The following is a 27,369-nucleotide window of genomic DNA, read 5'->3' on the forward strand; positions in this document are numbered from 1 at the left end:
ATCATGGGGATATAACATTTAAAAACTGTCATGATTCCTGGCACCAGTGCTGGTCTGATTCAGGATCCAACACACCTGTCAGCTCCGCCCCATTTCCAATCAGCCTCCATCAGATTCACCTGCTCACCTGTCTATATAACCAGCTTTCAGACCAAATGGTAAATGGCCTGTACTTATATAGTGCTTTTTCAAGTCAGGAGTCTTGACCAAAACGCTTTACACTAAATTTAGTCATTCATCCACACACACTCACAGCTACAGCTGCCCTGGGCTCATTGAGAAAAGCGAGGCTGTCGTAAAATGGCGCACCGGGCCTTCTGACCAACGTCAGTAGGCAATGCAGGTGAAATGTCCTGCCGAAGGACACAACGACACTGAAAGGCGGAGTCTGGGCTCAAACCAACAACCCTCTCATTGTACGTCAAATTCCTGCCCCGATGCCACTGTCGCCCTAAACCTGTCACTGTTGAGGTTTTGAGGATCCAAATGCAGAGATTAGTAGGCAGAGATGAGTCTTCCCGATTTAATGAAATACTGACAGTCAACTGAGGCGGAAATCTAAAAATCCAAAAAAAACGAATACAAAAAAAAAACCGGAAACTTGGGAGACATCAAGAAAACATACATTAGGAGCCAGGAAAAGACTGAGAGACAGAACAAAGATTGGACTAATGAGCTGACAAGTAACAGGTGTGGAGGAAAGCACCTAGAAGGAAGCCAAAGGGAAAGGAAATAAACTCATGGGGGGGAAAGAGAGAGAGAACTCAAGAACAAAACACTGCTAGAAAAAAAACTACAAATACAAAGAAACTAAAAATAAACTTAAACGGAGGACAGAACCCTGACAACACCAATCACTAGTGCCAGATTATTACAAGCTATCTGTGAGTTTAGTCCAGCATTTCTGTAACCTGATCCTGCCTCCTGATTATCTGAGCCTGCCTGAATCCTATTGAACCTGTCATAGTGTGTTTTTGGATCTTTGACCTGTTTTCTGTGCCCTGACCTCGCTCTTGGATTCTCCCCTGGATTTTCTCTGGATCTCAGATCATCTTGGTTTGTCTCTGGAACGGCTCTCGGATCCAGTACTCTGGTTTGTCCCCTTCATCATTCTGCCTGTCTCTGCTCTCACGGATCAGACCCTGTGTATTCCCCTGGACCAACAAGTAACTGACAAAGTAGAATTCCTCCAAAACAACCTGGACAGATTAAGGAATCTTCAGAGCTTCACCAGTGACGTCACACACCAACCGACTTCTTCAGAAACTCTCAAAGTTTGTCCCCAAATTCCTAGAGAGTTAGTGAACCAGGATAAAACACTAGAAACATTGTCCTCTGATTCTGCCTGGTCACCAAACTGTTAAATCTCCTTCCAGAAGTTCTGACTGCTGACTCTAGTGAATTCCCCCCGACATGCAGAACTGTTTATATTCCAATAAACTACTTAAACCTTTCTCGTTGCATCTGATTAAATTGTGGGTGTTCTGTTTTTTTCTGGTAATTATATGAGGTTTCTAATATTTCAGTAAACATTACTGTTTATAGTTGATTACAGCATTTGTCACTGATTAACTTTTAGGGTTTTATGTAAGATCACTTGTTTAGTTTTTTCAAGCATCTTTTTCTAAAATGGAATACTTTTATCAATGTAGTAAAAAATGTATATGCAGTGACATATCATGAAATAATTATAATAATATTGATATGATATGTATTACATAACATAATAACTGCATTTGATATATTATAGAATTAAAACATATATATAATTTTTTTTAGATAATTTTGAAGTTTTACATTTTATGTGTCCCCAGCATTCTGATTCTTTATTACAAGAGTTGTTTTGTTACTTTTATTATGTTATAAAAGATTACAGAATCACCAGAGGTCAAACATGGATACAACATTAAGGTCACAGAGCAGATGACAGTCCCAGGTCTGCTTGTGAAATCGAGGACAATGTTGTGATTGGATTTATCGGGACATACTACAGGCAGAAGGTTGAACATCTGGAACGTTGGTGCAAAAGAAAAAAAAAATGCGTCACTGTGTGGCACAGCAGTTACTCAGCATGAAAGAAAATGGAGCTGCAGGTAGTGGTAGAGAAAATCCAGAGGACTATGGGATGTCAACAACCTAATCATCTATACCTCTAAATGTAGGAGCTACTGTTTCATGAAGAAACCCCCCCTCCCATTACCGCACATAAACTGTTTGTCTCCATAGTTCCAGTTCTTCATTAACCTGTTATGAGGAACTTTAAATATGGCTATGTTATGATGTTAAGTTTATCTGATCAAATTTTGAACAGTTCTCACTTGAACCTGTCTGAGCACCAAAAATACTGCAAAAAAGGACATAGTGATAGTTACAGAATAAAAACCTGTTGAAGAATCAGAATCAGACCTACTTTAATAAGTATTACAAAAATACAAAAAATGAAATTCTTCAGGTTCCTCTATGGTAATCAACCACCTTATTTACAAATTGGCTTTCAGACAATGTTGCTCCAGCTTCCATTCTTCTCTGGACAAATCACCATATATGTAAAATAATCATGGGGCTCTCAGGAAGTTTTCTGACACGCACTAATAATTAATTCAAAGGAGATTTATTTGCAAAAATGAAAAGCAAAAATTATATACAGTTGCAAGGCTTCAGTGGTTCAGTTCTGTGGCATCTGCAGAAAGGAGAGATATTTTTTATGAGACAAGACAAACATTGAGAGGATAATTTCTGTCCTAATGGTTAATATTGGGGCTCATTGCATCAGAGTGAAGCAGGAACAGGAAAAAAAGTTATCCTAGAGGTAGAATCCACTTTGGATAATAGAAATTAGCAGATTGAACTACATGTAGACCTACAGGAATTAGAAGTTGCTTTAGTTAAAAGAAGTTTGAATGTTTTCTACCTTGTGTTTTCTAAAAGAATAGCATTTTCTTGAGTTTTAACAAATATGATCTCAAATAAGTAGATTCTAAACACCGACAATGAAATATTCTGTAATCTTTTAGTGCGTATATGTATACTTAGATCAACAGACAATATCGGTAAAAAACAATTGTACTAAATGACAAGAGGTTGTTTGGGATTAAAACTCTCATCACCCTATCTGACATCAAGGTTTCCCCAACTGGCTATAATGATCAGAGTCTTGAAGGGGAAAAACTTGTTTTTTTTTCAAAAGGCAGCTGCTAATTACTGTCCATAAACTACTGAGGCTTCCTTCTGCCTGCCAAGTGCTAATGATAATGCACAGCCCTGAATTACAGAGACAGATGAGCAAAAGCACAATTGCAACAGATGGAGCATGAGCCACCAGAAAAAGGAAAAGGACAGCATAAAAATAAACACTTCACATAGAAAAGAAGAGACTTAAAGACCCTCACCTTTAATCTTTATCTACATCTAGATGCAAGATTGCCTCAAATTATTTATCTTATTTCAATAAAGGCAGTACATCATTGGAGGAAAGAAAGAAGGGAAAATGTCAGAAAAGGAGGCAGCAGGAAAGAAATTGAAGACAAGCAAATCTTAAGCAGGGATAAATAAAATAAAAATACGAGGACATGTGAGAGATGAAAGAACAAAACATAATTTAAAGACATTTATTTTTATGATCTGCCCTGATAGATCACCTTTATTACCCATGCCTTTCACCTGCTTAACTCTGTCCAGCTCCTAATTATCATTCATCTCATCCACCTGTCAGTTTCCCTTACATTGGGCTCAGTTCCAGCTATTGAGGGCCAGATCATTGTTTGTTTGCTTTCTAGTTGTTCCCTGTTTGATGTCTGTGGGTCCTGTTTTAGTTAGTCATAACTCTCTAAAGATTCCTTGAAGCTTGGATCCTTCTCTTTCCTGTTTGGGTCAGAACCTCTGATCGAGCGGAGAACTCCTGGATCCCTGAACTGTTTTGCTCTATCCTTTCTCCCTTGATCTGGATCGTTGTCCTGCATGTTCTCTGGGGCTGCAGCATCAGGGACATTCTGGGCAGCTCAGGGCTGCATCTCGTTGGCAGCGCATTGGCTGATCCTGAATCTATTTGAAAGGGATGGACTGAACTGTTAAACCAGGTAAGTGACTCACTCGGATAATCATCTTCTGTTCAGATGATCGTGGTCACTTACCTGTGTTTCTCTTTGACCAGAGTGCCAGAGATTGAGCAGTGCCCCGCCCCCCTCCTGCAGTTGCTGCAGGTCTGCAGATCCTCAGCAGCCCACTTCAGTTCTATTTCTGTCTGTTTATTTCCTACTGACTGTCTCACCTTGAATACTGGGTTCATCTGTCTCGGTTTATAACATTTATATTAAATATATAAACTGGAGCTAAGTCCCACTGTCATACTTTTGTGCAGTCTCTTACCAGAGGGCAGCAGGGAGAACAGTCCATGTTGGGGGTTGTGAGGGGTGTTATGTTATTATGGGCTCGGGACACATATCGCTGGGATGAAATGTCTTTAATTGAGGGAAAGGATAACACCATCTCTCAACAGAAGAGATAGACTTAGACATAACCTTTCACTCACCTACAAAGTACTTTCAGGAACAATACCCAGAAGACTCACCTCTCAAGTGCCCTCACTTGGTTCAGACTAAATGAAGCATGTGACCAAAACCATTCTGACGAGGGAGTTAATGACACATCAGAACCCCCTAACGACCATTAACACGCTCAATTGTGTCCTCCTTAGCCAATGCAGTGGGAGGGATCAAAGTCACATTTTGTGCCCCCTAACTCTTTGTTAGACCTACAGTATATTAATCTCAGTGCTCCCCAACACTAGTTATTACTCAAGAAGCCTCTTGGATGAGAGGCAAAACAGCTTCTAGAAAACTTTACATCCTATTGCCTAGACTGAACTTTTACAAGCTTTTGCTTAGAGATGAGAAGGTAAAAAGTAAGAAAATGTACAGTAAGCCAGCGAGGAGCGAGGGGGAGATGCGTCTGAGCAGGCAGAGAGGCGGAAGGTGTTTTCTTAAACACCTGTTACTTTGGTCAAGAAAAAACCTTCACTAAAGTAACGCTTTATTTCCTGACACAGAAGAATAAGCATTTTCACAATCTCACTCCCAATCTGGTCAGCTGACAGTCTCAGCTGGGCCTTGGACAAAATATTAGGATATGGAACCCCACTCCTGGTATTTATTTATCATATATTGCATATTTACGCTTCTTGGTAGCAAGAAATATTTGATATGCAAAGTGAGAGATAAAAAAACAAATTCTAAAGCAGATATTTACATTTAATATTTAAAAACTTAAATCAATGAGTTTTTAAGAATTTGTTTAGAATGAAAGTATATTTCTTTATTTTTGATGCGTGATTCACAAATTACAATATAAATGTTCACATTGAGAAATAGAAATCATGCCACATTTTAATGTACTGCATAAGTGGCACTGCTCCAGTCCTAACTGATCCGTATTATAGACTGTTGCTTGTGTGACTTGTTTAGACTTTAACACAAAATCCTGAGGTCAAAATATTTCTTTAGGAGTTGAGGTTCTACAGTAGGATTGTGTATTTATTCACCTCCTATGCTGCACCTGCTTGATCCTGAAGTTAGAGCAGTGGATGCACCTGGTTGCCATGTCAGTCTAATGCAATTCAGAAACAGCACAGCCTCTTGACGACACTTATTGGAGCGTTCCTAATTATAACTTAATCTACAAAGATAAACAACAGATCCCTGACAGAAATGTGCCATCAGAGCGTTAACATACTATGATGACAGCCTGCATAGTAGGTGGGCTGTCTGCAGCTGAGTTTAATTGAAAAGCTGTACCTGCGGCTTGAGGAGTGAACCTAATGTTAGCCTACAGTTTTTGTGTAAAATTGATGGAGTCGCTGCTTGACCCAGGGTCAAACATTTGAATTGAAATGGGAAGTGAGAATATTTCCTCAATACTGCAATAGGCATTTTTAATATTTAATCAAGCCTATTTGCAGCACTTCTTACAAACATTTTTTGTGAACCACCGAAGCCATGTATACTTCGAAGACAGGAGAGGACATTATCTATCAAAATCCCCTCCATATTTGACCCATGAAATGTTTTACAGTAAACAGAATGACAGCAGCTTATGTAAAATAGAAAGCCCTACAACATTTTCACCACATTCTGAAATTTAAAAAATTAATTGAGGCCAACTTTTCATAGTTGACAGGCAACATAGTAGTTTGCTTTAACAACATAAAAGAGGCTGAAAATGTCCAAAACAGAGTTCACTAAAAATAAATAACAAGAAAATTTTTTTGGGCTGACCCTCACTATTTATATACATCTCAGTCATCTTACTTCTCAACCGATTCCTACAGACATCCAGTGTGGTAGCAAAACAGAATGTCCAATAAATGTCCCTAAATTATTTCATTAAACATAAAGCCAAAATGATATACATAAAACAGAAACCCAAAGAAAGAAAAACTGCAGTGCTTTGACTGTGTTTGCTGGTGCGGAAATGTGTGGGTAACTCAGTGTGTGAGTGCATCTTGTGTGTATGAAGGTGTGTTAGACCAGCGAAGCAGCAGCAGTTACATCAACCACACAGAGGGGGAAGAAAAAAACGATTCATGTTCAATTACCCGCGGTTTGTTCATTCGGGTCGATGCTTCCTGCTCTCCAATTTATTCCTCAGCTGCTGTCCCTTTCTTTCTTTTTTTTTTTAACAAAATACAATTTTTCTGGTTGTTGGATTTCCAGGACTCTGCTGTCTTGTTCAACCAACACAAGGGACCGATTGCCTTGCTCAAAGGCTCTATAAGCCAACTAGCAAGTAAAAAATTAACCAAATAAATTGTAGATAGTAAGGAACATGTAAAAGCTCTTTCAGTTCTCTGGATAGTTCATAAATGGGAAAAGGAGATGTTACAAGCAAAGGAAAGTGGGAGCAAAAATTCTATAAAGAATCTGGAGTTTTCTTACCCTAACAATCCTATAAATTAAAATTATGAATTTGTCCTGCAGTAAAGTTATGGAGTGGTCTTATGCTTTACTGTAATGCTACCATCAGTTTTGTAATTCAACACGGCCCACGGGAGAAAGCCACATGTAACACAGAGGTTTAATTTAAACCCTAAATCACAAAAGAATCAGCAACATATAAAAACACCCTAACAAATTAATATACAATGAAAACAGTTAAAAATTAAAATGTGCAACAATCAAGTTCATCAAGTCTATGATTCATTACAGCACTAATGAAATCTGTGAAATATTGACCAAAGTTACAGATACTGCATCTGCAGTGCTTTCTCTACAAAAATAAGCCAAAGCAAGGGTTCAAGAGAGAATTTTTAAAGCATCAAACTCCACAGAGAGAAAGTGACAGATGGCAAAAACATCAAACTAAACATCTCAAATAATAAATTATTAATGTTTGAGTTTTGGTCAAATGAAGTTAAAAAAAAAAAAAAAATAAGTCATACTACATTCACTCCTTACCAGTCCAATATAATTTCTCCTTTTTCTACTGCAACTTTACCAAGGCTTGCAAAATGCCATACACAACACAGATGAACACATAAAAACCCACATGGGCTCTTTTCTTATTATACGATACGATACATTTTATTGTTTCCCTCAGGAAACTGTGCAAATAAAACAATTGCAATGGGGTAAAAACATAACTTACAAATATGGCACATATCTTTACACATCTCCACACACACTCTGTTTCTCATTAGTCTCACACGGATGATAAAAAAAAAAAATACTGACAACACAATAAATTTTAAAAAAGCACAGAATAGCAAAGGCACCCAGACATTAATGCACAATGAAATTTCCCAGGAACCATTATTTAAAAGTCAAATTGATGTGGGTACAAATTAGTTTTTGAAGTAATCCAGGCTACACCTAGAAACTGTGTATCACTTTTCCTACGGTAGAATATATCGGCCATGTAGGAAGGGTCAAACGAAGCTGGATTTGCTTGTCCAAAAACAATCTGCTCATACATTGACTGCAGGGACGTTTTTTGTCCTCCCTACAACCTTCATGACTGGCATCACCAGGCGAGCAAGCTTAGTTTATGACTGAGGACAGAGATTATCATACAAAGCTGACATCCTATACCACATAATACTTAATATGACAGCCTGACAAAACAAAATAGATGAATTTTGAATTCAAACCAAAATACTGAGTAAAAAAATACAATCTTCGCTGTAAACATTCACATTAAAATAATATTACGCATTTCCCATCAAACTGGTCGTCTAAGTGAATGCCTGAATACCTGTAATTGCTGACATGATATGATCACCAGTTGATCAAGGGTTGATTACCATCTCCTAGCTTTTCTTTTTAAAAAGGAAGTTAACATCACCAATGGACAAAAGACTGCACCTCATTAAAAATAAAGTGATGGATCTGAATCTTTGTAAAGCAGGACGGGGATGGAAGTCATTAGAAAATAATAAAAAAATGTTTTCCCTAGAAGTGACTATGGCAGTAATTTGTGTAAAGACTAAAACGTACAGGCAAACTTGCACATCCTAGAGGTAAGGATGTGCTGGCGTTTTTTTTTTTGAATCAGAGAAAATATTGTTTCCTCTGAGATCTTATACTCTGGTAAAATATATAAAACAATTTCATTATTACAGGGTTTACCGACAGGTGAATACGTTTTTGAATCAGTAAATGTAACATTAAAACCCGAACTAACATTTATAAACAACAGACATGCATAGGCTGTTGGATCCTCAAGGTGTTACAGTGCCAGATAAGTCATACCATTTATGGCAACTTCTGTATCCCACCCACTTATAAAAGCAAATTGCAGAGGGTCTAGATTGGGATTTATCTCTGACTTCAGAATAGACACAATATATTTTCAAAACATTTCATAAAAACTGAAGTTGAAACAGCAGGTTTAAATAAATTGTTCAGGGTTTTTTAGCCACTGGGACTAACAGAGTGATAGGGTATCAAGCTTGTGTGAGCTCCTCTGAGACCTCTTCAAAAAAAAGAGCTGAAATGCCATCTGGACCCGCAGATTTATTCTTCTTAACCCTACTAAAAAGAGTGTTCTTACTTTTTGTGGATCAGCTTCCAACCTAGTACACATTATCCATCCATCCATTTTCTATACAAGCTTTATCCCAAGTGGGGTCGCCAGGAATGTTGGTGCCTATCTCCAGCTGTCAATGGGCGAGAGGCGGGGTACACCCTGGACAGGTCGCCAGTCCATTGCAGTAGTACACATTATCAATACTTAAAATGGATTTTAAAATATCTGCAGATTCCACAGAGACATCCTGAATTTTAGATCTCAGGTAAACATAATTTAGCTAATTCGTCTGCATTTTATCATTGTTTGTTACAAGGCTTTTTCTTTTTGTTGTCATAGTAGCTGCCATTTTTAAAGATACCCAAAGTTTTTTTGGAATCCATTAAGACCAAATTCTGCTTGATGCTATCCTTATACCTCTTCCCTGATTCCTTAGTATCTGACTGGCTTACTTCAAATCTGACAGAGCACTTTTGTGTAATTTAGGTTTGATTACCAAAATTGTTTCAAACTTGCTAAATGAGAGATTAATGACAGGAATTTGTTTCAACTGATGGATCTTGCGCCATCAGTTAATTGAAATCAGTGTTGGAGCTAGACGGTTGTATGAAGGAGAAATCTGAAATCAGGCGTCCCTTCAGATGACTGACATGCCTCCTGTACATCCTTGCAGTTCTTGGTGCATCGAGGTGGAAACAGTGCAATTAAATTAAGCAAAGATACAGTGACTTAGATAAAAATGTTACCCATACTTATATAATTGTTACCAATACACAATTTTACCCGAATAAAAAATAAAAAATAGCAGAAAAAACAAACAAACAATTAACATGATTTTGTTGCTTTTCATAACATTTTAGTTTTCTGGTGATTCTGATCTTTTCTCAATATACCCATCATCCTTATGTCCAATAGTTTTAGATAACACACTCTGAAGTAAAATCCAACTGTACTGAATAATTATAAATAATAATATTGTTTGCATTCTTTGCCAAAATAATATACAGCATGTTTATATGGTCATATTCTTAAATATAACTGGTTATGTTCAACCTCCAGTGTTATATAATTAAAAGGTTGCAATCAATCAACCAACGCTAGGAATAACTTTGCATTGTATAGTAGTACACAAGAGAGGAGTACTGTAACATAAATGCAAAAACTGAGGAAAGAATTGCAGAAAAGGTGAGATGGGAAAGAAAACTATATGTTTTTTAGGAAAAAGACATCAAGAGGAGATAACTGGAATGAGCAGAAAGCAGGACAGAGTAATACCAAAACTTACATATCAAATCACATAAAATTCTTAATTCTATACTTATCTAAATATAAAGCATAACAAAGGCCACTTTAGGGAGAATGAAACAATAGAATATTTAATATACATATAATATACTGTATATGGTTGGATGGTAACTGGCATGTATTTGTTTAGGACTTTATTTTTTTTCTCTGTTTTCATGATAATAATCTCTATATCACTTTATATACACATATTAATATGATGACTTATGTGACGTTGTGTCAGAAATCTTATCCCTTTGTGCCTAACTTGTATTTAAATACATAAAAAGTTTAGAAACTCTAATTACAACTGAGTGCTTCGCCGCTGCCTGAAAGTTGTATGCAAGTTTAAAACAAAAATCCCCTTCCAGACATCATGGTTGAATTCCTTTATTTTTCTCACAATGTCAAAGATGTAAGTTATGTGCCTGAGACGTTACCTTATCAACACATGTGCTTACCACTCACAATGTGTTATATATCAACTTCAAAATTTATAGATTTGAGATGACATTGTAGATGGATTCATATAAGTGGTTTACCATCTTCTTTGAAACACATGACAAAAATATAACATTCAAATTATTGTCATACATAAGAAGAAAGATTTCTGAATCTAAAGCCACAGGTAAATGTGATGATTTACTTCAAATGGTTTCTTACCGCCCTTGAAATGTTGAGGAAAAATAATGTATCTTTAAGCATAGACAGACAGCAGACTAGGCAGAAAAGAAAAGAATAATGTAAAGACTGTGCAGGGCTGCAAAAAAAAAAAAAAAAAAAAAAAACAGGCTTCTGCAGTTGTAAGGATGTAACCATGGTAACAAGATTAGGATGAGTCAGAGTTGATAACTTTTACATCTGATTGTGAGCTGAGTAAAGGTCAAAACAGCGTGTGATTGAGGATGAGCCTAACAGTTTTCCCACTGTTTGTAGTCATGCCCCACCGAAACATTAATACAGAGAATCAATTAAATAACTTCAAGGGTCCCCGTATAAAATAGTTTTTATTTAAAAAGAAAATGCTGCCACTCAGAGGAATCTCGCATTCCTTAGTGACTACGGTAGAAAACTTTATGCAGGAGAATGACTTAGACTTGGAACAGTGGAATTTCTATGGACGTTTCATAAGGATCCTGATCTACTTTATAGGCAAGTGAAGCAGGTCAGACCAGATCGGGAGAAGTTGGAGCACTCCATTGTGACTTCTCTGTGCTTAGAAGTTTTTGAAAAGGATGTATTTTCTATTTGTTCCCATATTGAAAGACTTGCCTTATTTTTCAGTGAAAATTTGCCATTAGCAGCTGCCAACAGCTGTTCCTTCATATTATTCCTGAGGAGCTGGCTTATTGAATCATAACTCTATGGTGTACAGTAGCTGTTTCATTTAATTTCCTCAAGTTAGAGGTCCAGGTATTCATCCTTGTACTGAATTACATATACCAAGTCACTCTGTTTGTGTAAAGGAATTTTGTCCTTAGGACACAGCCTCTGTCTGAGTATTTAGTTGGGTCTGAAGCACCCAGAATGTTGCATTTGGCAAAAATTCTTCACACTTTCTCAGATGTTTTTGAAATATAAGGGATATTACCTATTTCTTTGTTTAGTTCAGTGGTGTTGTTTTTTATTTACTTGCTGCCTCAACAATGAAGAGCAAAAGTCAAGAGCCTTCCACTACAGAAACTGAAGTCCATAATTTTTGCTTTTAAACAATTTTTTTATTTGCCCTGTCCTGCTTACCGGGATCTTTACCAGAATTGTGTGTAACAGCCAATTATCTGACTTAATTTAAAATCCTACACACAATAAATTACATCTTACCTTTCTTTCATTTCCATTTCATAGGATAAGTGTGAAGGGTGTGAAGTTACCATATAAACTGTTACTATATTATTTACAGATTATACAGAGCAGTTATGCAAACATTACAGCTGAGTACCCAATTTCTAAATATTATATATCATATAAACTTAAACATTAGTTACACAAATTTGACTCAGAAACAAAAACAAAAAAGGAGCCAAAAGCAAGATATTTACTGTGAAGTATACTTAAATAATAAAAAAATATATAATTTATAATATATTAAAAGTAAAATAATTTCTTATTAAAGTTTATCTCCTTTCAAGCCAAAGGTTACAATGTTAGACTTCTCTGATGCAGTGTGTGGAGTCTGTGTTTACTTCCTGGTTCCTGTGCACAGCATAGCATTTCAAGGAATTGCTAAAACAGAGTTCAGCATTTTGTATTCATGTTGGCAAAAAAGAGCAGCAGCCATCAAGCAGGATAGCTGGACAGAGATGCAAACCAGAAACACCTAAGAAGCTTCACCATCCTCCAGAAGCATTCGCAAGCCATCCAAAAGCAGACCCATCCAACCGACACAGTCCGGCAAAGCTTTCCCTAACTATGGAGATGCCTAACCTTTCCAAAACGCAGATCAACAGAGGTTACAAGACTAGCAAAGTTCGGGGAAGCATAACAAAATCAGTGAATTTAGGGGTCTTAGGGCCTAATTTAGATACACATTTTTTGTCAAATTGCTGGATCAGACCTCAGGTATTGTTGATGAATATTTCGGACAAATAGAGAAAAGGTTAAGAAAAATAGATACAATGACTACAATAAAGCACACAAAATCACATTTATTTTTTTCCTTTTACAAATAGAAATTAATAAAACTGATAAACAGGTTATTCTTCATTTACACACATCACAGGGCCACCACCAAATCAATTTTGCACAATGAGCCTTTCAGTGAAATATACTTCAATTTGCCACTTTGCTCAAAAGGTTTTTGATCATGAAGTTGGTTTAAAAATGTTTTAAATAAGATAGCATTACACTTTTTTATGTAAATATTTGTATGTAATTAATGTATATTTTACTTTTTATTTTTTATTTACCAAAATTCTCAAATACAGAGGGAACAAACCCCACAATGGTATGTGGGAACAAAATCTTTTATGAATTTATTATGGCAGGATTGTACATTTCTAAAGCTGCCATTAAAACTATTTATGTCTATATTTACCATTTTAGCTTCAGCCTCAAATCCTTACCTACACTTTTTATAATGATTGCACAGTAATCTCTGACACTGAGTTCAAGTCTTAAGCATGCACTGGCAGTCAGAATGAGAACAATTTGTCATACATGTTTTGTCCTTTGCTCACCTGAGTCGGAGCTGTACATGTAGACAAACCTGGTCCAGTAGAAGTGATCCAACAGGGCCATGAGGGGCTCCTGCAGCTGGGGCCGCAGCTGCAGGACAAACTGATTGTTGGTCTGAACAGGAAAGGATGGCGTCACGAAGCAAACGTGTAGAGAACCGCAGAAAGACATAAGCATGTTGACCGTCCTCCGATCATACAGGCCCATAATGGCGTACACACCCTTAGAGAACTGGGAGCAGACTGGAAGAAATGAGAGGGGAAATGGGAGGAGAAAGAAAATCTGGGTGAATTTCTTAAAATACATAAATGTTTACAAAAATATCAAGTGTCATTTCTAAAATGAGCTTTTACTCCTTTATGATTTCTAAAAAGGAAAACAGCAACAACAAAATGCCCCCACATTTGTTTCTTCACTGCCGTTACCTCTGGGCTTTATTTTCATTTACAAAACAATTGCTATATTAGAAAAACAAAACAAAAAAACATACCAAATATTTTATGTTTTGATTTGATTTACAAATTATGCTATCCAGATTCATAGTCCGCTATTTTTTTCCCCTTAAATTTAACATTGTGATACCTAAATAAGTCCTACTGGTCTTTCTTCTCTGTATGAATAAACTTGTATAACACTTTAGGTCACAGCTGAGAACAGCCTGCAGCTTTTCTAAAGGTATGAATTGTAATGCTACATAGTGTGGATGAAAAAGTTCAAATAAGGTCACTACATATCACATTCATATTCATATTTTCAACTGACTCACAAGGCTTCATTTTTCAACTTACAAGCAATAAAAAGTTTCCAGCATATACAGTACAGTATCTGCTCTGTGAGCATGGTGATATCAGTTTTCTGTCTTTGTGTTGATGTTATTTATAACTACCAGTTAAATGCATTGCAGCCACAGAGTCAGAGTACATCTCAACATAGAGATAGGAAAAACTATGAATGTTGTTTTGACTCCTATTTCTCTTACAACAAAAATACTCAGTTACGTCTGATGATTTTCACACTACTTACTGATTTAAATATAGAATTATTTTAATTCAACTAAGATGTTTAATCTCAATTTAAAAAATAAGATAATATAGCAATTTAAAACAAGTAAAAATATGTTTTATGTTTACACGATATCAAAAAAATATACAATTAAGATGATCTATATTATTTTCAATAATTAAGGAAAAAAATCATTAATGGCATAAAAGTAATGAAATCAGCTCTTTGGATGTTTGTGGATGTGTTTTAAAGACCAATCTTTAGCATTGAGCTTTAAGTCTTTAAAGTTAAATTTGCTGTATGTGGAAGATTTTGGAGTTTTACTGCTAGTATTAAGAAGGAAAAAAAAGCTGATGAGGACAGCTGGGAAACACATTTAAAAAATATAATATTTTGGGTTAATATTGGATTTTAAAGTTGGAACTGATTTTTTAAAATGCAAACAAATGTAATTACTGTCCCAGAAAGAAAATTGAAATGGCAGCTTAGGATATTATTTTTGTGGAATTTGGTTCATGAGATAGAGTCTCTTTTGTGTCTCTTTTATTTGGCCAAATTCTCAGGAATTTGGCCAAATAAAATATAAAAACTCTGGGTATCTTTTTTTAAAAATAGCACAAAGGAAACTTGTGAAGAGTCATTTTTTTTCCTAATTGCAGAAAAGCTAACTGAGACACAGATAACATTTAGTCCCTTTCTTAAACCAGTTCAAATTACTGTTTTTATACAGCAGTTTTTTGAGAGTAAAGTTTTCTCAATTCAGTGATAGGGTTAGATCAGCTTAGTTTCATTAGAGAGAAAACTAACCCTAACCTTTATGATTGATTTACCTGTCTTTGTAAAGTGCATTGAGATGATGTCTGTTGGGAATTGGCATCATATAAATAAACTGAATTCAAATTAATTGAAAAGTCACATTCTTTTGTGTCTGAAAGAGTCTGACTCTTTATATAACAGATAACCAGAGAAGTCAGAACCAATAAGGTGGTGAAAAAAGAAGTTAACTATTATCAAACCTCCACCCTCTATATTGATTGTTCTGTGTAAGAAAATCCAACTCTTCCTTAAAATATCACTTTTTTCAACTCAACATTGATCAAAAACAGATTTTTTTCAATCATGTTTACAAGAACATCTTGCAGTCTGGTAACATCTGGATATGTTTATATTTTTAGGAATAATTAATGTTTTAGAAAATGTTGAATGACGGTTACATATAGGCCTACAAAACAACCAAATATTTAACTATTAATTTTCTATCTTCATCAATTTCAGAACAACCATTTCTTATGTCAAATGCAAAGCCCCATTTGTTACTTGTGCTGTGGTTTGGTTAACCAGCTCCTGGGTTTTCTCTTTTTCTACCATTTAAACAAAAAGAAAACTAGAAAAAAAATATGCAATCTTTCTCCATTTCTCTGTCAGTGTGAATTCCTCCACCCTCCAGGCTGCTTTTCACCTTCTGTCCTCTTCCTTCATGTCATCCTCTTTCTAACAACATTTTGTCTTGGAGTGTGACTTGTTTTTGAGCTGTGCTGTCACCCAGAAATTCAGGTCAGTGAAACTGAGCTCATGTTTCAGCCATGCCACAAAACATTTTTTAATAGTTGCCCCTTGATGCATCTCCTTTTTTCTGCATTTGGCAGCCATTCATAAATGTAAACAATCCTACAGCCTGCACACCTACTATTTTTCCAATTTCCTTTTTATTGCAAATACAACACAGAATCATAAATCTCCATTTGATGGTATGCTCAGAAAAGATAAAGTGGCCTTCTCTTCATGGCGAACTGAACTAAATTTCTACTGCTGTGTAGCTGATGAAGCTCACTTCCCTGTCTAACACAAAGGGCTTCCACATAGTAAATCCTCACCCACACAATGGAAATAATCGAATTACTTCATGCAGAGCTCCTTCACAGCCTGGGATTAAGACAAAATAATTCTCGCTGTTGCAGCAGCCGAAGTCATTGAGCAAACCAAAGTCTTATGCTCTGCTCCTCCAGGATTCAGAACAAATGTAAGCATAGAGCATCTATGCTGTCACCTTAAAAATGGCTCCAATGGAGAGAAGCCTAAATATTGCTGAGAACAATACTGAGGGCCTCCATGACAGGCTAATCAATCAAAACAGAACTTGCCTTATGCTTGAAGGGACAGTTCATTATGAATTTGTTTTTTTATTGGCAAAAGTCTACATATCCTGCCACAGTCAAATAACATATAAATTAAAAAATGAAATTAAAAAATTAAAGTGTCCCCACTGTTAAGTTGAGTAGAGCTGTTTATAATTACATTGGTAATCGTGCACCAATTTAAGCTTCCATGTTGCATTGAGAGCTTAAATCATGGTAGCCGAAGGCAGACAAATATGGTTAAGCATTTTACCTTTATCTGAATACTTCTTGTTAGAGGAGAAGTATTAAACAGGTAAATATGCTGAGATCATTCTACCTCCCATTTTCTTTTGAAATGGAGGACCATCCATACTGTTTGGAAAGTGAGAGGGAAGGAAAAGGAACAGAGAAAAGAATAAAAGAGGTAAAAACCGGGAGATAAGCCTACATTTGTGAAGTTTTTACCACATGGAGACATTCATAAAATGTCTTGGGCTTCAAAATGGATGCAGTGAATGGAGGCTTTTTGCTGGAAAGGTAAGTTAACTGAATATATGGGGGATGGTGCAGAACAAGGTCCATCACAGTTATTGTTTGTTTCTCTTCACTCAACCAAGTAACCTTTTGGTTCTTTTACAGTAGATGTAGTCTCTGACAGATTTTTCATGTGTTTCATCATTAGTTTTAGCTAATTATTTATTTCAAAAGAAAATTTGATAAGCATAGTCTCTCTAGTCAGAAAAAATAGAATATTTTGCCATTTTCAAGTCATGTCATTTTCTTGGCATGGTTTGATGACTAAAACCAAAAACATTCAATGTAAAAAAAAAAAAAAAAGGACACTTGAACACATGCAGGAAGTGGATGTCACGACATTTATGACACTCTTAGACTTAAACAACTTTTAATGTCATTGTGTATACATAGAGAGAACATTTCAGAACATTTCCATACCTTAAAGTGCAGTAGTGATCAAATGTAAACAGTGTGGGAGATAAAAAAACAGAACAAAACATGGTGTCTGTAGAAGTCATTAAATGCAGCGAGGCACCAGAGCCTGTGTCTTGGGCATTTATTATTCATTTGGTGCACCGCTATTGGAGAAATTCTTACATAATAGTGATTTAATATTCTATTTTCCCATAAAAAATGTGAAGGTCATCATAATCACACAGTTTTTGTTCTTTAACTTATAACGCTTAAAACCTTTGAGTAAGGTTGTTCATTCAGCTTGTCTGATATCTAGCTTGAAAAGTTAACATTTTTGCTCTTTCCCAATGAGACAGAATAAATCCTGATGTGGCCTTTTGTTTGAAAGATTTGTTACTTTTAATAAACAGTCACAATGAAAGGAAGGGAGAGACAGAGGCAGTGTGAGGTTTGACCTTAACGTCCATAGCTGAGAATCTTTACTTTAAAACAATACAATATGAAGAGATATAATCTGTCTGCAACAAAAGGTATCATGTCAAGGATATGGTTTTCTCAGCTAATCAGCTTTTGTTCTTAGAGAGAATCTGGACAGGAGACGTTGGTATAAAGCATTATATCAGAGGTTAAGATTACCAATTTATTCCTGCTAAATATCATAACCCTTTAGTTTAGATTTTGTTAGTAAGTAATTTTATAGGTTTAGACCAAGAAAAATTGCCTTGGTTATAAATGTCTAGGTTTAGACCTAAAGCAAAAAATTAATTACAAAAACTTTCATAAAAAATATAAATTCAGCACAAGCATTTTTTAAAATCTGCTGTCAGCTTTAATTTTCTTTGAAACGTAAACAAGTGACCTGCAAGTTATTGTGAGAAGGTGCGGTGGACTCAGTGACTTTTACAGGGTGATTCCTTGAAAATCAGTCAGATCAAAGGTGACTTGGCCCAAGATTTCCCTAAAGGTATTGGTTTGTTTTTCTTCAATCTGGATAGAGAGCCAATAAGCTGATTCAGCAGTTTGGGGCTCTTAATGATTTGTAATTTAATGTACGAGCATTTACCTAGATTGATGCTTTAACTTATTAGACAATCTTAAAGCCTCGACCTCATACAGTGAAAATAAGAGTGCACTCCAAAATTTGGGGTAGATATATCCTGATTAGATCTCACGATCAGCCTCTTCATCCATAAGGAACGAAGGGAAGGGCATCCTTTTATGTGTGTCTATCTGTCCTTGCTTTGTCCTTGTATCCCTATGGCCTAAGCTAACATCCTTTGAACAACTTTGGCCCCTGTGAGCTGTGTCACACTCCGAATAACCGTTCCCTCTAAGGCCCTGCTATAATGCTAACAATAGACACTCACCCTTTGGCAGATGCTATAATGCTAACGAGGTATCTGTCTGTCAGAATTAACTCTGCTGGCCTGCTTGGACGACAGGCTGGTCTGTCATCCGAAGGAATGAGGCAGCAGAGGGGTTGACAGATGCTATCAGCCTTAGGAAGTGTTTGTAGTTATTTGTGTTTAGGGTCAAAATCATCCCCATGATGGAGTCCAGATGTACAACATGAAGGAAAACTGATGAAGTGATTTCCAGCTTATGTTAAAAAGATATGAACAGCTGCCTATCTGAAATCAATCAGATCTTCTGGTCCTCTTCACATTTCATTTTTTACCAGCAGAAAGAAGCACATTGACACAGCACTGCCCCTTCTGTATCTATGGCTGCTCAGTGTCAGTCAGCTGGATTAAAAAAGGCTACTTCACATTCCCCTTAGCAGAATGAAAGACAAAAAATATAGTTTAATACAGTAAAGTATAGTATAGTATAATGTAATTTTTAATATATAATATTTAATGATACAGTTTAGGAAATTATTTTAACAATTATTGCTGTTTTTTTGTGATATGTTCTTGTTTCAGGAGTTTTGTGCTTATGTTGTTCTCTTATAGGCCTGCAAAAGTCTTATATTGACAATATGAGTGCAATAAACCAATAGGAAATTAATCCTCCTAAATAAGTGGATTGTAAATATTGTTTAATCATATTTAAATTATTTTTATGTGCAATATTTAATCTGCCGGCCCATCCATCCATCTGTCCGTCCGTCCATTGTCCATCCACTTGTTCTTTTAGGGTCACATTTTGAGTTAAATGAAAACTAACTTTTAGCTGACTACATTGAGAATCTTGGTTATTTTGATATATATGGTCAATAAGTGGAACATACAGATCAACCAGTAGATTAAGGCTCCTGCCCTTTCAGCTTAAATGTAGCTCTTTTATTCACTACAACAGAGAGATGTAACTTTCTGAAAACTGCAGATTTTGCCTGAGGAAAATATTCCATGTTGTTTCCTTTACCACTTTAAGTTGAATAAAACAAGTTGGATGAGATAGCTAAAAAGATTAAATGCAACTTTAACTGTAATGAATTCCTTAAAACCAAACATTTTTTCCCATTATCTTAACTCATCTGTCTCGACTGAAATCACCTTTAATATCAGCAGACTTTTAAAAAGGACACTTATCATAACACCATAATGACCAAGCTGACCTTGCCTCACACCGAATTAAGCTCTTTCAATCAGACATCCTGCATCCCACCACCTGAGGCTTTTAGACAGAGCTTTATTTAAAGACAGCCCAAAGACGACGAGTATGAGCGCCGCCGGGCATACAGCTGCGACCATGTCTACTCTCAGGATTGTTCATTGTTCTGACATATCCAGCCGTCCATCCATTCGTCAGCCTGTCCATCCATGCATCTGCCCATCTAACCGTAGACCTAACTAGTATGCGAGAAAATTAAAGTTGGAATAATGTCTGTTACTCAGAGCTTTCATCATCTTATCATTCCATTCCCTAGTGCTTTAATTCATGCCAACCTACAGCTCGAGTGTTTAAGTTCGTCTGCCGAACAGACAGGACAGCCCCGGGAAAACCTAACCGACGACCAGGTCAATGTTTCAACATGTCGTTCCACATTTCCATCACTCAGCCAACACGTGTTTCACTGTCGCTTCCCTGGAATGACAACCATTTGAGTTAGAAACAGTATGAGCTCCAATTCAGTGTGCAAACACACGCACTGACATTTGTATTCACTGTTTGTCTTATGTGAAGTGATGCTCAGTGGGGGAGACTCAGTTTAAAGTCTGGGGAATCAGAACAAACCTCCATTGGGGAAAAAAACAGAACATAAAGAATTACAGACAAAGGGACATTTCTGCTTCCTTAAATGTGTCATTATTTTGCCCATGATGTGATTCAACTTGAAAAAATTAAGCTCTAAAGTTAAGCTCTAATAAAATAATCTACAGAGAGATTATCTATATTTGAATGACTTTCATTTTTGTTTCCTATGTCAAAGGACAAAACAAAAACAATACATACTTAATGGGTGGCTTTGACAAAGTAATCAGTATTTGAGGGGTCAAAAATTTAGGGCTTAAAGCTACATTAAAACATTGGACATCAGAACTCTGCTCAACAATGACACTGACTTTAGGCCTTATTGAAATTGGTGTGCTAATATTGTGCAAGTAAAACAAACATGAAACCACTCAGCAAGCCTCTAGTCTTATTGGCTCAAATACTGGAGAACTTAAACACACAGTTAGGAGCTAAACATAATACTTCGATACCGTTCATCGAAGAGTGAGAAGTGTGAACAAGCAGGAAATCCAACAGATAAGGAAAGGAAAATGATTCAAGAAAAGCTGTGGGAGGAAAGCACATGTCTAGAAACTACTGAAGATAATTAGGTAAGTGGAACCAGAGGACTGTTTCACAAAAGCAGAATTTAGAAATCCAGGACAAGAAATGAAGCCAGGCTTGGCCTAGCATGATCGGCGCATCCTGGCGTTATCCATTTCAAAGGCTCTTTACAGGCCAAACCAGGCTCATCAGATGTGACTCTGTCAGCCCAGGTGTAAGTTATCCTGATAAATACATATCGCAGCATTATTCCAAAGACCACAACGTTGATCACAGTTAAATTGATGCAGCAAACAATAGTGGGTCAATTTAAAAGCCTAAAATAGACATTTACTAACAACTTATCCTAATTGGAGACATAATAATTTTAAGAGTTACCATTTTGGCAAAAGAAAAAACATAAATGTAAAGTTGAGAAGGTCAATACTGTAATTGCAGATCTTATCTTAATGAAATTTATACAAAACTAAACTGCTCAAAAAAATTAAGGGAACATGTGAACAACACAATATAACTTAAATGAAATCACACTTCTGTGAAATCAAACTTTCAAACAGTGAATGACAGATAAAATAGAAAACAGGTGGAAATTAAAGGAGTGTTTCTGCAGATGGGGACCACAGACCATTTCTCAGTACCGATGGTTTCTGGCTTATGTTTTGGCCACTTTTAAATGTTGGTGGTGCTTTCACTAGTAATGGCAATTTCGAAGCCCCATGAACCAATTTGACAGAATTGGCCGAAAGTTGGCACCATACTCACTAAATTTGATAGTTTAGTTTAGAATGGCGGTATCTACTGGATAACTATCAGAACCACAATTGAGGAGGAGGACGATGGTTTACCTTTCACTGATCTGGTAAAGGGTTTGTTCAGAAATAATCTCTTATATTTGACAATTTCAACATGATGAATATGGTGTTTTTCTCTACAATATTTAAGGTAGAAACTCAGTAGCTCCTCAGTTTGTAGCCCCTTTCCTACCCTGGATAGAGTTTGAAGAGCTGACTGAAGGAAAGGTGAAGATATAGGAGCTAGGAATATTAGCTAGAGGCAACAGTTTGATAGTGTACCAGAGTCAGAGACTGCTCAATGTTTTTAAAACATGTTAAGTAAGCGTAAAGACCCTGCCTGATTGTGAGTTCACAGGGTTAATAACCAGATTATCAGATGAAATAAAAGACAAATTTAAGTGTTTAATGCCTGGACCCCCATTGAGTCGAGCAGTACCATTAACCAGTCTTAGTCGCAAGCCCTAATTATTTCTTTTTAGTAACAATGCTCGATAACACATTAATTGGCTGCCTCAAGCTGCTAAACCCTTCATACAGTATAAACCCAGGCAAAAACAAAAAGACAGCACAATGTGCACACTCTCACATACTGACTCATAAGCAAAAACCAGAGGCACATATCATCGCCAGCCTGCAATCATTTAGGCCAGGGTTGCCCTGTAGGCATTTATGAAATAATCTCCTGCTGAGGGTGCAGTTCAGACACATACAGATGGGAGTTGGCAGTTAAACTTCCATCTTCTTTGACTGTGAACCTCCCATCTGTATAAACTTCAGAGTGACTTATCAGGATAGACCCCACATGTTGTGGTTTGGCTAGTTATATACTGTAATGACGGCAGCAACGTAGTGCTGCCAACTGGGTTTATTGAAAATACGAGCTGTTATTCCAGAGGCCACATCTCACGTCTCTAATGACACAACTGCTTGACTGCTAGACTCGCTCAGAACACTCACTACCTGGAACTGCTGCTCTCCTGATCACCCCCGACATGGCTTAAAAGGCCTATCACATGAGAGCAGCAGTCAGGCAAAAGAAACACATAACAATAAGGAACACAAAACACATATAGTTCTGTATGGACCCTAATATAACCCAAAACAATCGTTACAATACATTTGGGGAAAGGGGAATGACTTCCTTTATTGCACTTAATTTTGTTTAGTTTAACTGAGTGATCTGTATTCAGGATGTGTATATTTACAGTAGAAACAGAGTAAGAGATGTTCTGACATTGTCAAAGACCAGAATCTCCCCATATAGGCTATATTAAATAAACATATGTAATTATTTTATTAGTATATAGTGCCAATTGTCAACTTATCTCATCTCAAGGCCTTTTCAGCTGTTACAAGAAAATAACAGAATCCAGTGCTTTTGTGTTTCATGTAAAGAAGAATTGGAAATGGAAGCAAGACTGAACTTGTGATGTAGGATGTTTACATTTTTCATACTCTAGCCTGGGTTTGTTGTGTACTTGTTACCTATTTAGGACAGTTTTTGGTATATGTGCTAACCTTCTCAGGACCAACAGGCCTTATGGGTTCTAACGGCTGGTCCTAATGGAAAGGCATCCATTTTTTAGGGAGTCAGTTTAGTTATGGTGTGAATTAACTTTAGGTTTAGGTTAGAATTATAATGATGATGGATAAGGTTAGAGTAAATGTCTAAATGAGTAAAATGACTGTATGTGTGGGGCTGTTTGTGTACCTGTGTGTGCAGTTTGTATTTGGGGATATAGATTAGCAATTGCTAGACACATGTTTACATAGTTGAATTGATTTCTTCCTGTAAGTAATTTTTTCCCCAAATTTTTCTTTGATTTGGTTATGAGAATCTGAAGTACAGCAAACACAAGTAGGTAAGTATCATGAATCATGCTTGTTTTACTGTGTTTATGGGTGCCACTGTCCACCAGCTGAAAGTGTGGCTTTAACCTGTCAGCCACCATCCACCAGCGGAAAGCCTGCATCTAGCTTGTCAGGTACCATCCACATTCTCCTCTCATCTGCTTCCTCAAGCCTGCTACCAGTCTAACTGCCTGCATTTCTGATTAAATCACTTATTACCATATAAATGTAATCAATATATGTATATTATATGTTCATCATCAGTTTAGCCCTTTTGGCACATCATCAAATAGTGTGTGTGTGTGTGTGTGTGTGTGCATGTGTTATATTTTAAATGTCTGACTGCAGTATTATTATGCTCCATTAACATGCTAATTTTGTTGTGATTGATTTGTATAATATGTTATATTACAGATTTATATACTTCATCGATTTTATACTTAATATGCAATGTGATGTTTTTTTTTTTTTACCATAAATTACAGTAGTCTACTGATGCTATGTAGCAGCAAGTGTGTTTTAAAGTGATAGAATTATCTTTGTTTTAAAAGTCATAAGCCACCCTGAAAATGAGAACATCATTGTTGCGCGATGCTGTAGTGCACGTATTGTTTACATTCTGACCGGCCTAACTAGGGAGTACTAATATGGCGGCTGGTGACTTCACAGCACTGTGTTTTACCAACAGTCAGCAATCAGCAATCCATTGAATAAATAGAGACCAGTCGTTCAAATTTTGCTTTTTTTTTTTTTTTTTGGCAGGGTTTACCTATAAGCCGCAGGTCATCCAATAGGAATCAGCCAATAACATGTGCTAAATGGCGTTGGTTGAAAGGGGTATTAGGGAATGTACATTAGCACAATACTGAGGAAGGCTGGCCAGGGCCTGAACCTCTTCATACAAATGGAAGTGTGCATAAACGGACTCCATACCTATCACAAAGATGTTCTATTACTTTTTATAGGCCAACCTTGATTTGGACTATGGAGTTGTAAAGAGTTGGTGGAGGTACATACAGTTGTTAAGATATGAATCTTGCACTAAATGTGATCATGACTCCTTTCTGGACTGCCTGTAAAATGGGGATATGAGGGATTGACTTCATTAGATCAGCTTTTCCAGGATTTTTATTATGAATAATATTCCAAATGTTCCCTTTCGATATAACTCGTATTATTATCATTATAATCTTTACGTCTTTGTATCAGAACTTTATCTTTCTTTCAAGAACAATCACAAGATGCGAAAAACACACACATTCACACATTGTAAATCACTCGCAACATGCCCACTTATTGCATGCTTTTTTTGCACATATAATTTTTTTAGTTATTCTTTTGCAAAACTGTACTTAAATGCTTTTTAAGTAATGTTCAACAAGAAATTAAAATGTTTAGGACCAACATTCAGTTGAGATTTGAATTTTACGTTTAAAATTGAAATAACCTTTCTATATCTGTTACACTGAAGGCCTAATCGCTATTCAAACCTTATAGTTAAAATTTTACAAGCTACAATCTGAAAAAAAAAAGTAGAAAATAATTCCAACGTAAAGCTAGATAAATGTAATTGTTACAATAGCTCCCTTCCTTAACATTTTGGAGAGTCTGGACACTTCTTAACTTGTCTGTTGATTGTTTTTTCCCCCCTCTAAGTTAGAAACGCTTCTATGATAAAGATAATGTTTTTCAGCAGACGCCTGATTGTCTTTCATCCACAAAGCCTACATGCTCATAGATATAATCCTCTATTTTTCACTGTTGCTGTTATTTTTGTTTCATAATGAACTCTGAATTAGCCAGTGAGTCTGGCATCCGATAATGTTTGTTTGTCTTACAAGAAACTAAGCCTTAAGATTATTAATTAAAGATAATCCCTTCTCCTTTTGCCGCCAGCCTTTAAATCTAACACTGGCTTTTTCAGAACTGGGTTTTTGAAGATAAACATCTCCCCAACCACTACATCATGTATTTTTTTAACACAGCACTTTATCCTTATTTCCCATCGGAGGCACTCAATTGGCCGTGTAAATACAAGCAAATCCTAAAGGGCGAAAAGTCACAGGCAGCCGTAACAACAGTGTCTATTTTTTCAGAGGGCTTCCTGCCTATATGTGCCCCACACATGCTTTCTTTATCCTTTATTTTCTGCACCAATAAGCAACAAATAAGACAAACTGAGTGTAGTGAGGCAGTCATGTTCTTTTTTCTTGATGTCTCAATCTGCAGGCTCCTGATAAGCAAAGGCCTGGGAGAGAAGTAAAGTAAAATCATTGTTTAATTTGTACGCCATCTGTGATCTTCCTGTTCCCTGACCTTAGTGAGAATTATGAGGAAAAATGTGTCTCTGTTGATCATTTGTTAGTTTATATCTGATATGCAAACCTTGGCAGGCTTCAGATGGGAAAAACTGATAGCATCCTGACCAGAATGAGACATAAGATTTCAGGTAAGGGCTGAAGCAATCAAGAATTTTCATGGGTTATTTACATTTTTAATACTATCAACTGCAACTGAAGCTAGTTCAGTCTCAGAACAGAAAAAGTAACACATTTAGGATTTTACAATAGGTATGAAAATTTCCTGATTTTTATAAATGTATCTTGTTCCACTTTTTTAATAATTGTTGTATTAAATAGAAGACAATAGCTTGAGCCCACTTATTCTACATAAATAAATGTGCATTCAAATCAAAAGCCAAAAATAATTAGCTATGCATCTAGTATAACAGGCCTACTGTTGCAGTTTGCAACTTAAGATTATTAAAGACGCCACTGATAATCTACAGACAAATAAACAACAATTTAACCCTATTGTTCTAGGAAAAGTTAAAAAGCCATTTGAAAAAAACAATCTAAGCCTGTATATCAATCTAAACTTTTCATTTTTTTCAGAGAAAAAGACTACCCACAAGCAGAAATACAATTTAATTTTTTGCAAGGATGGATAACCCTGCAAATTCACCCCAAGGTCAGAGTGTGCAGTGCTTAGAGAAAATGCCTTTCAAAGTATTGATGAGACGATATTGATATTTTCTAGTATTTGTTGTGGATCAAAACATTAATATTCTTTCATGGAGGCCTGCATAAAATTCTACCATTCAGAGGACTCACTGCTCAGTGACTGAGGTAGAAAATGGGAGTGATGCATACGGTACAATGACTGAGAGTGGGAACAGTGATATTGTTATGGAAAGCTGCTAAAGTTTCATGGATTAAGATACAGCTATGCCCTCATATTTTGTTCTAGATTTTTTCTTTAGTCCCCACAAGAATGGTGTTGGCCTATTCCATTTTCCTAAGGATCCTGAACTGCCTTCAAATTGGGTGAAGCAGCTCAGATGAGATCAGGAGACATCTGAGCTGCTTTTATTATTTTGTACCCTCATTGAAAGACTTGCTTGGTTGAAAAAAAAATAAAATAATAATAAAAAAAAAAAATAAAAATAAATATATATATATATATATATATATATA

The 27,369-nt window shown here is 36.3% G+C and overlaps 1 protein-coding gene across 1 annotated transcript in view; it reads right to left on the reverse strand.

The window, feature by feature from the left end:
• Positions 1-27,369, reverse strand: part of LOC107090284 (glutamate receptor 1-like) — a 112,105-nt gene that overhangs the window by 64,252 nt on the left and 20,484 nt on the right. Inside the window, exon 3 of the mRNA XM_015383587.1 lies at positions 13,479-13,718. Within this exon, the coding sequence (XP_015239073.1) occupies positions 13,479-13,718 (240 nt within the window). The remainder of the gene's footprint in view (positions 1-13,478; positions 13,719-27,369) is intronic.

Source organism: Cyprinodon variegatus, unplaced genomic scaffold, assembly GCF_000732505.1.
Source record: "Cyprinodon variegatus isolate N-32 unplaced genomic scaffold, C_variegatus-1.0 Scaffold288, whole genome shotgun sequence".
Taxonomy (NCBI): domain Eukaryota; kingdom Metazoa; phylum Chordata; class Actinopteri; order Cyprinodontiformes; family Cyprinodontidae; genus Cyprinodon; species Cyprinodon variegatus.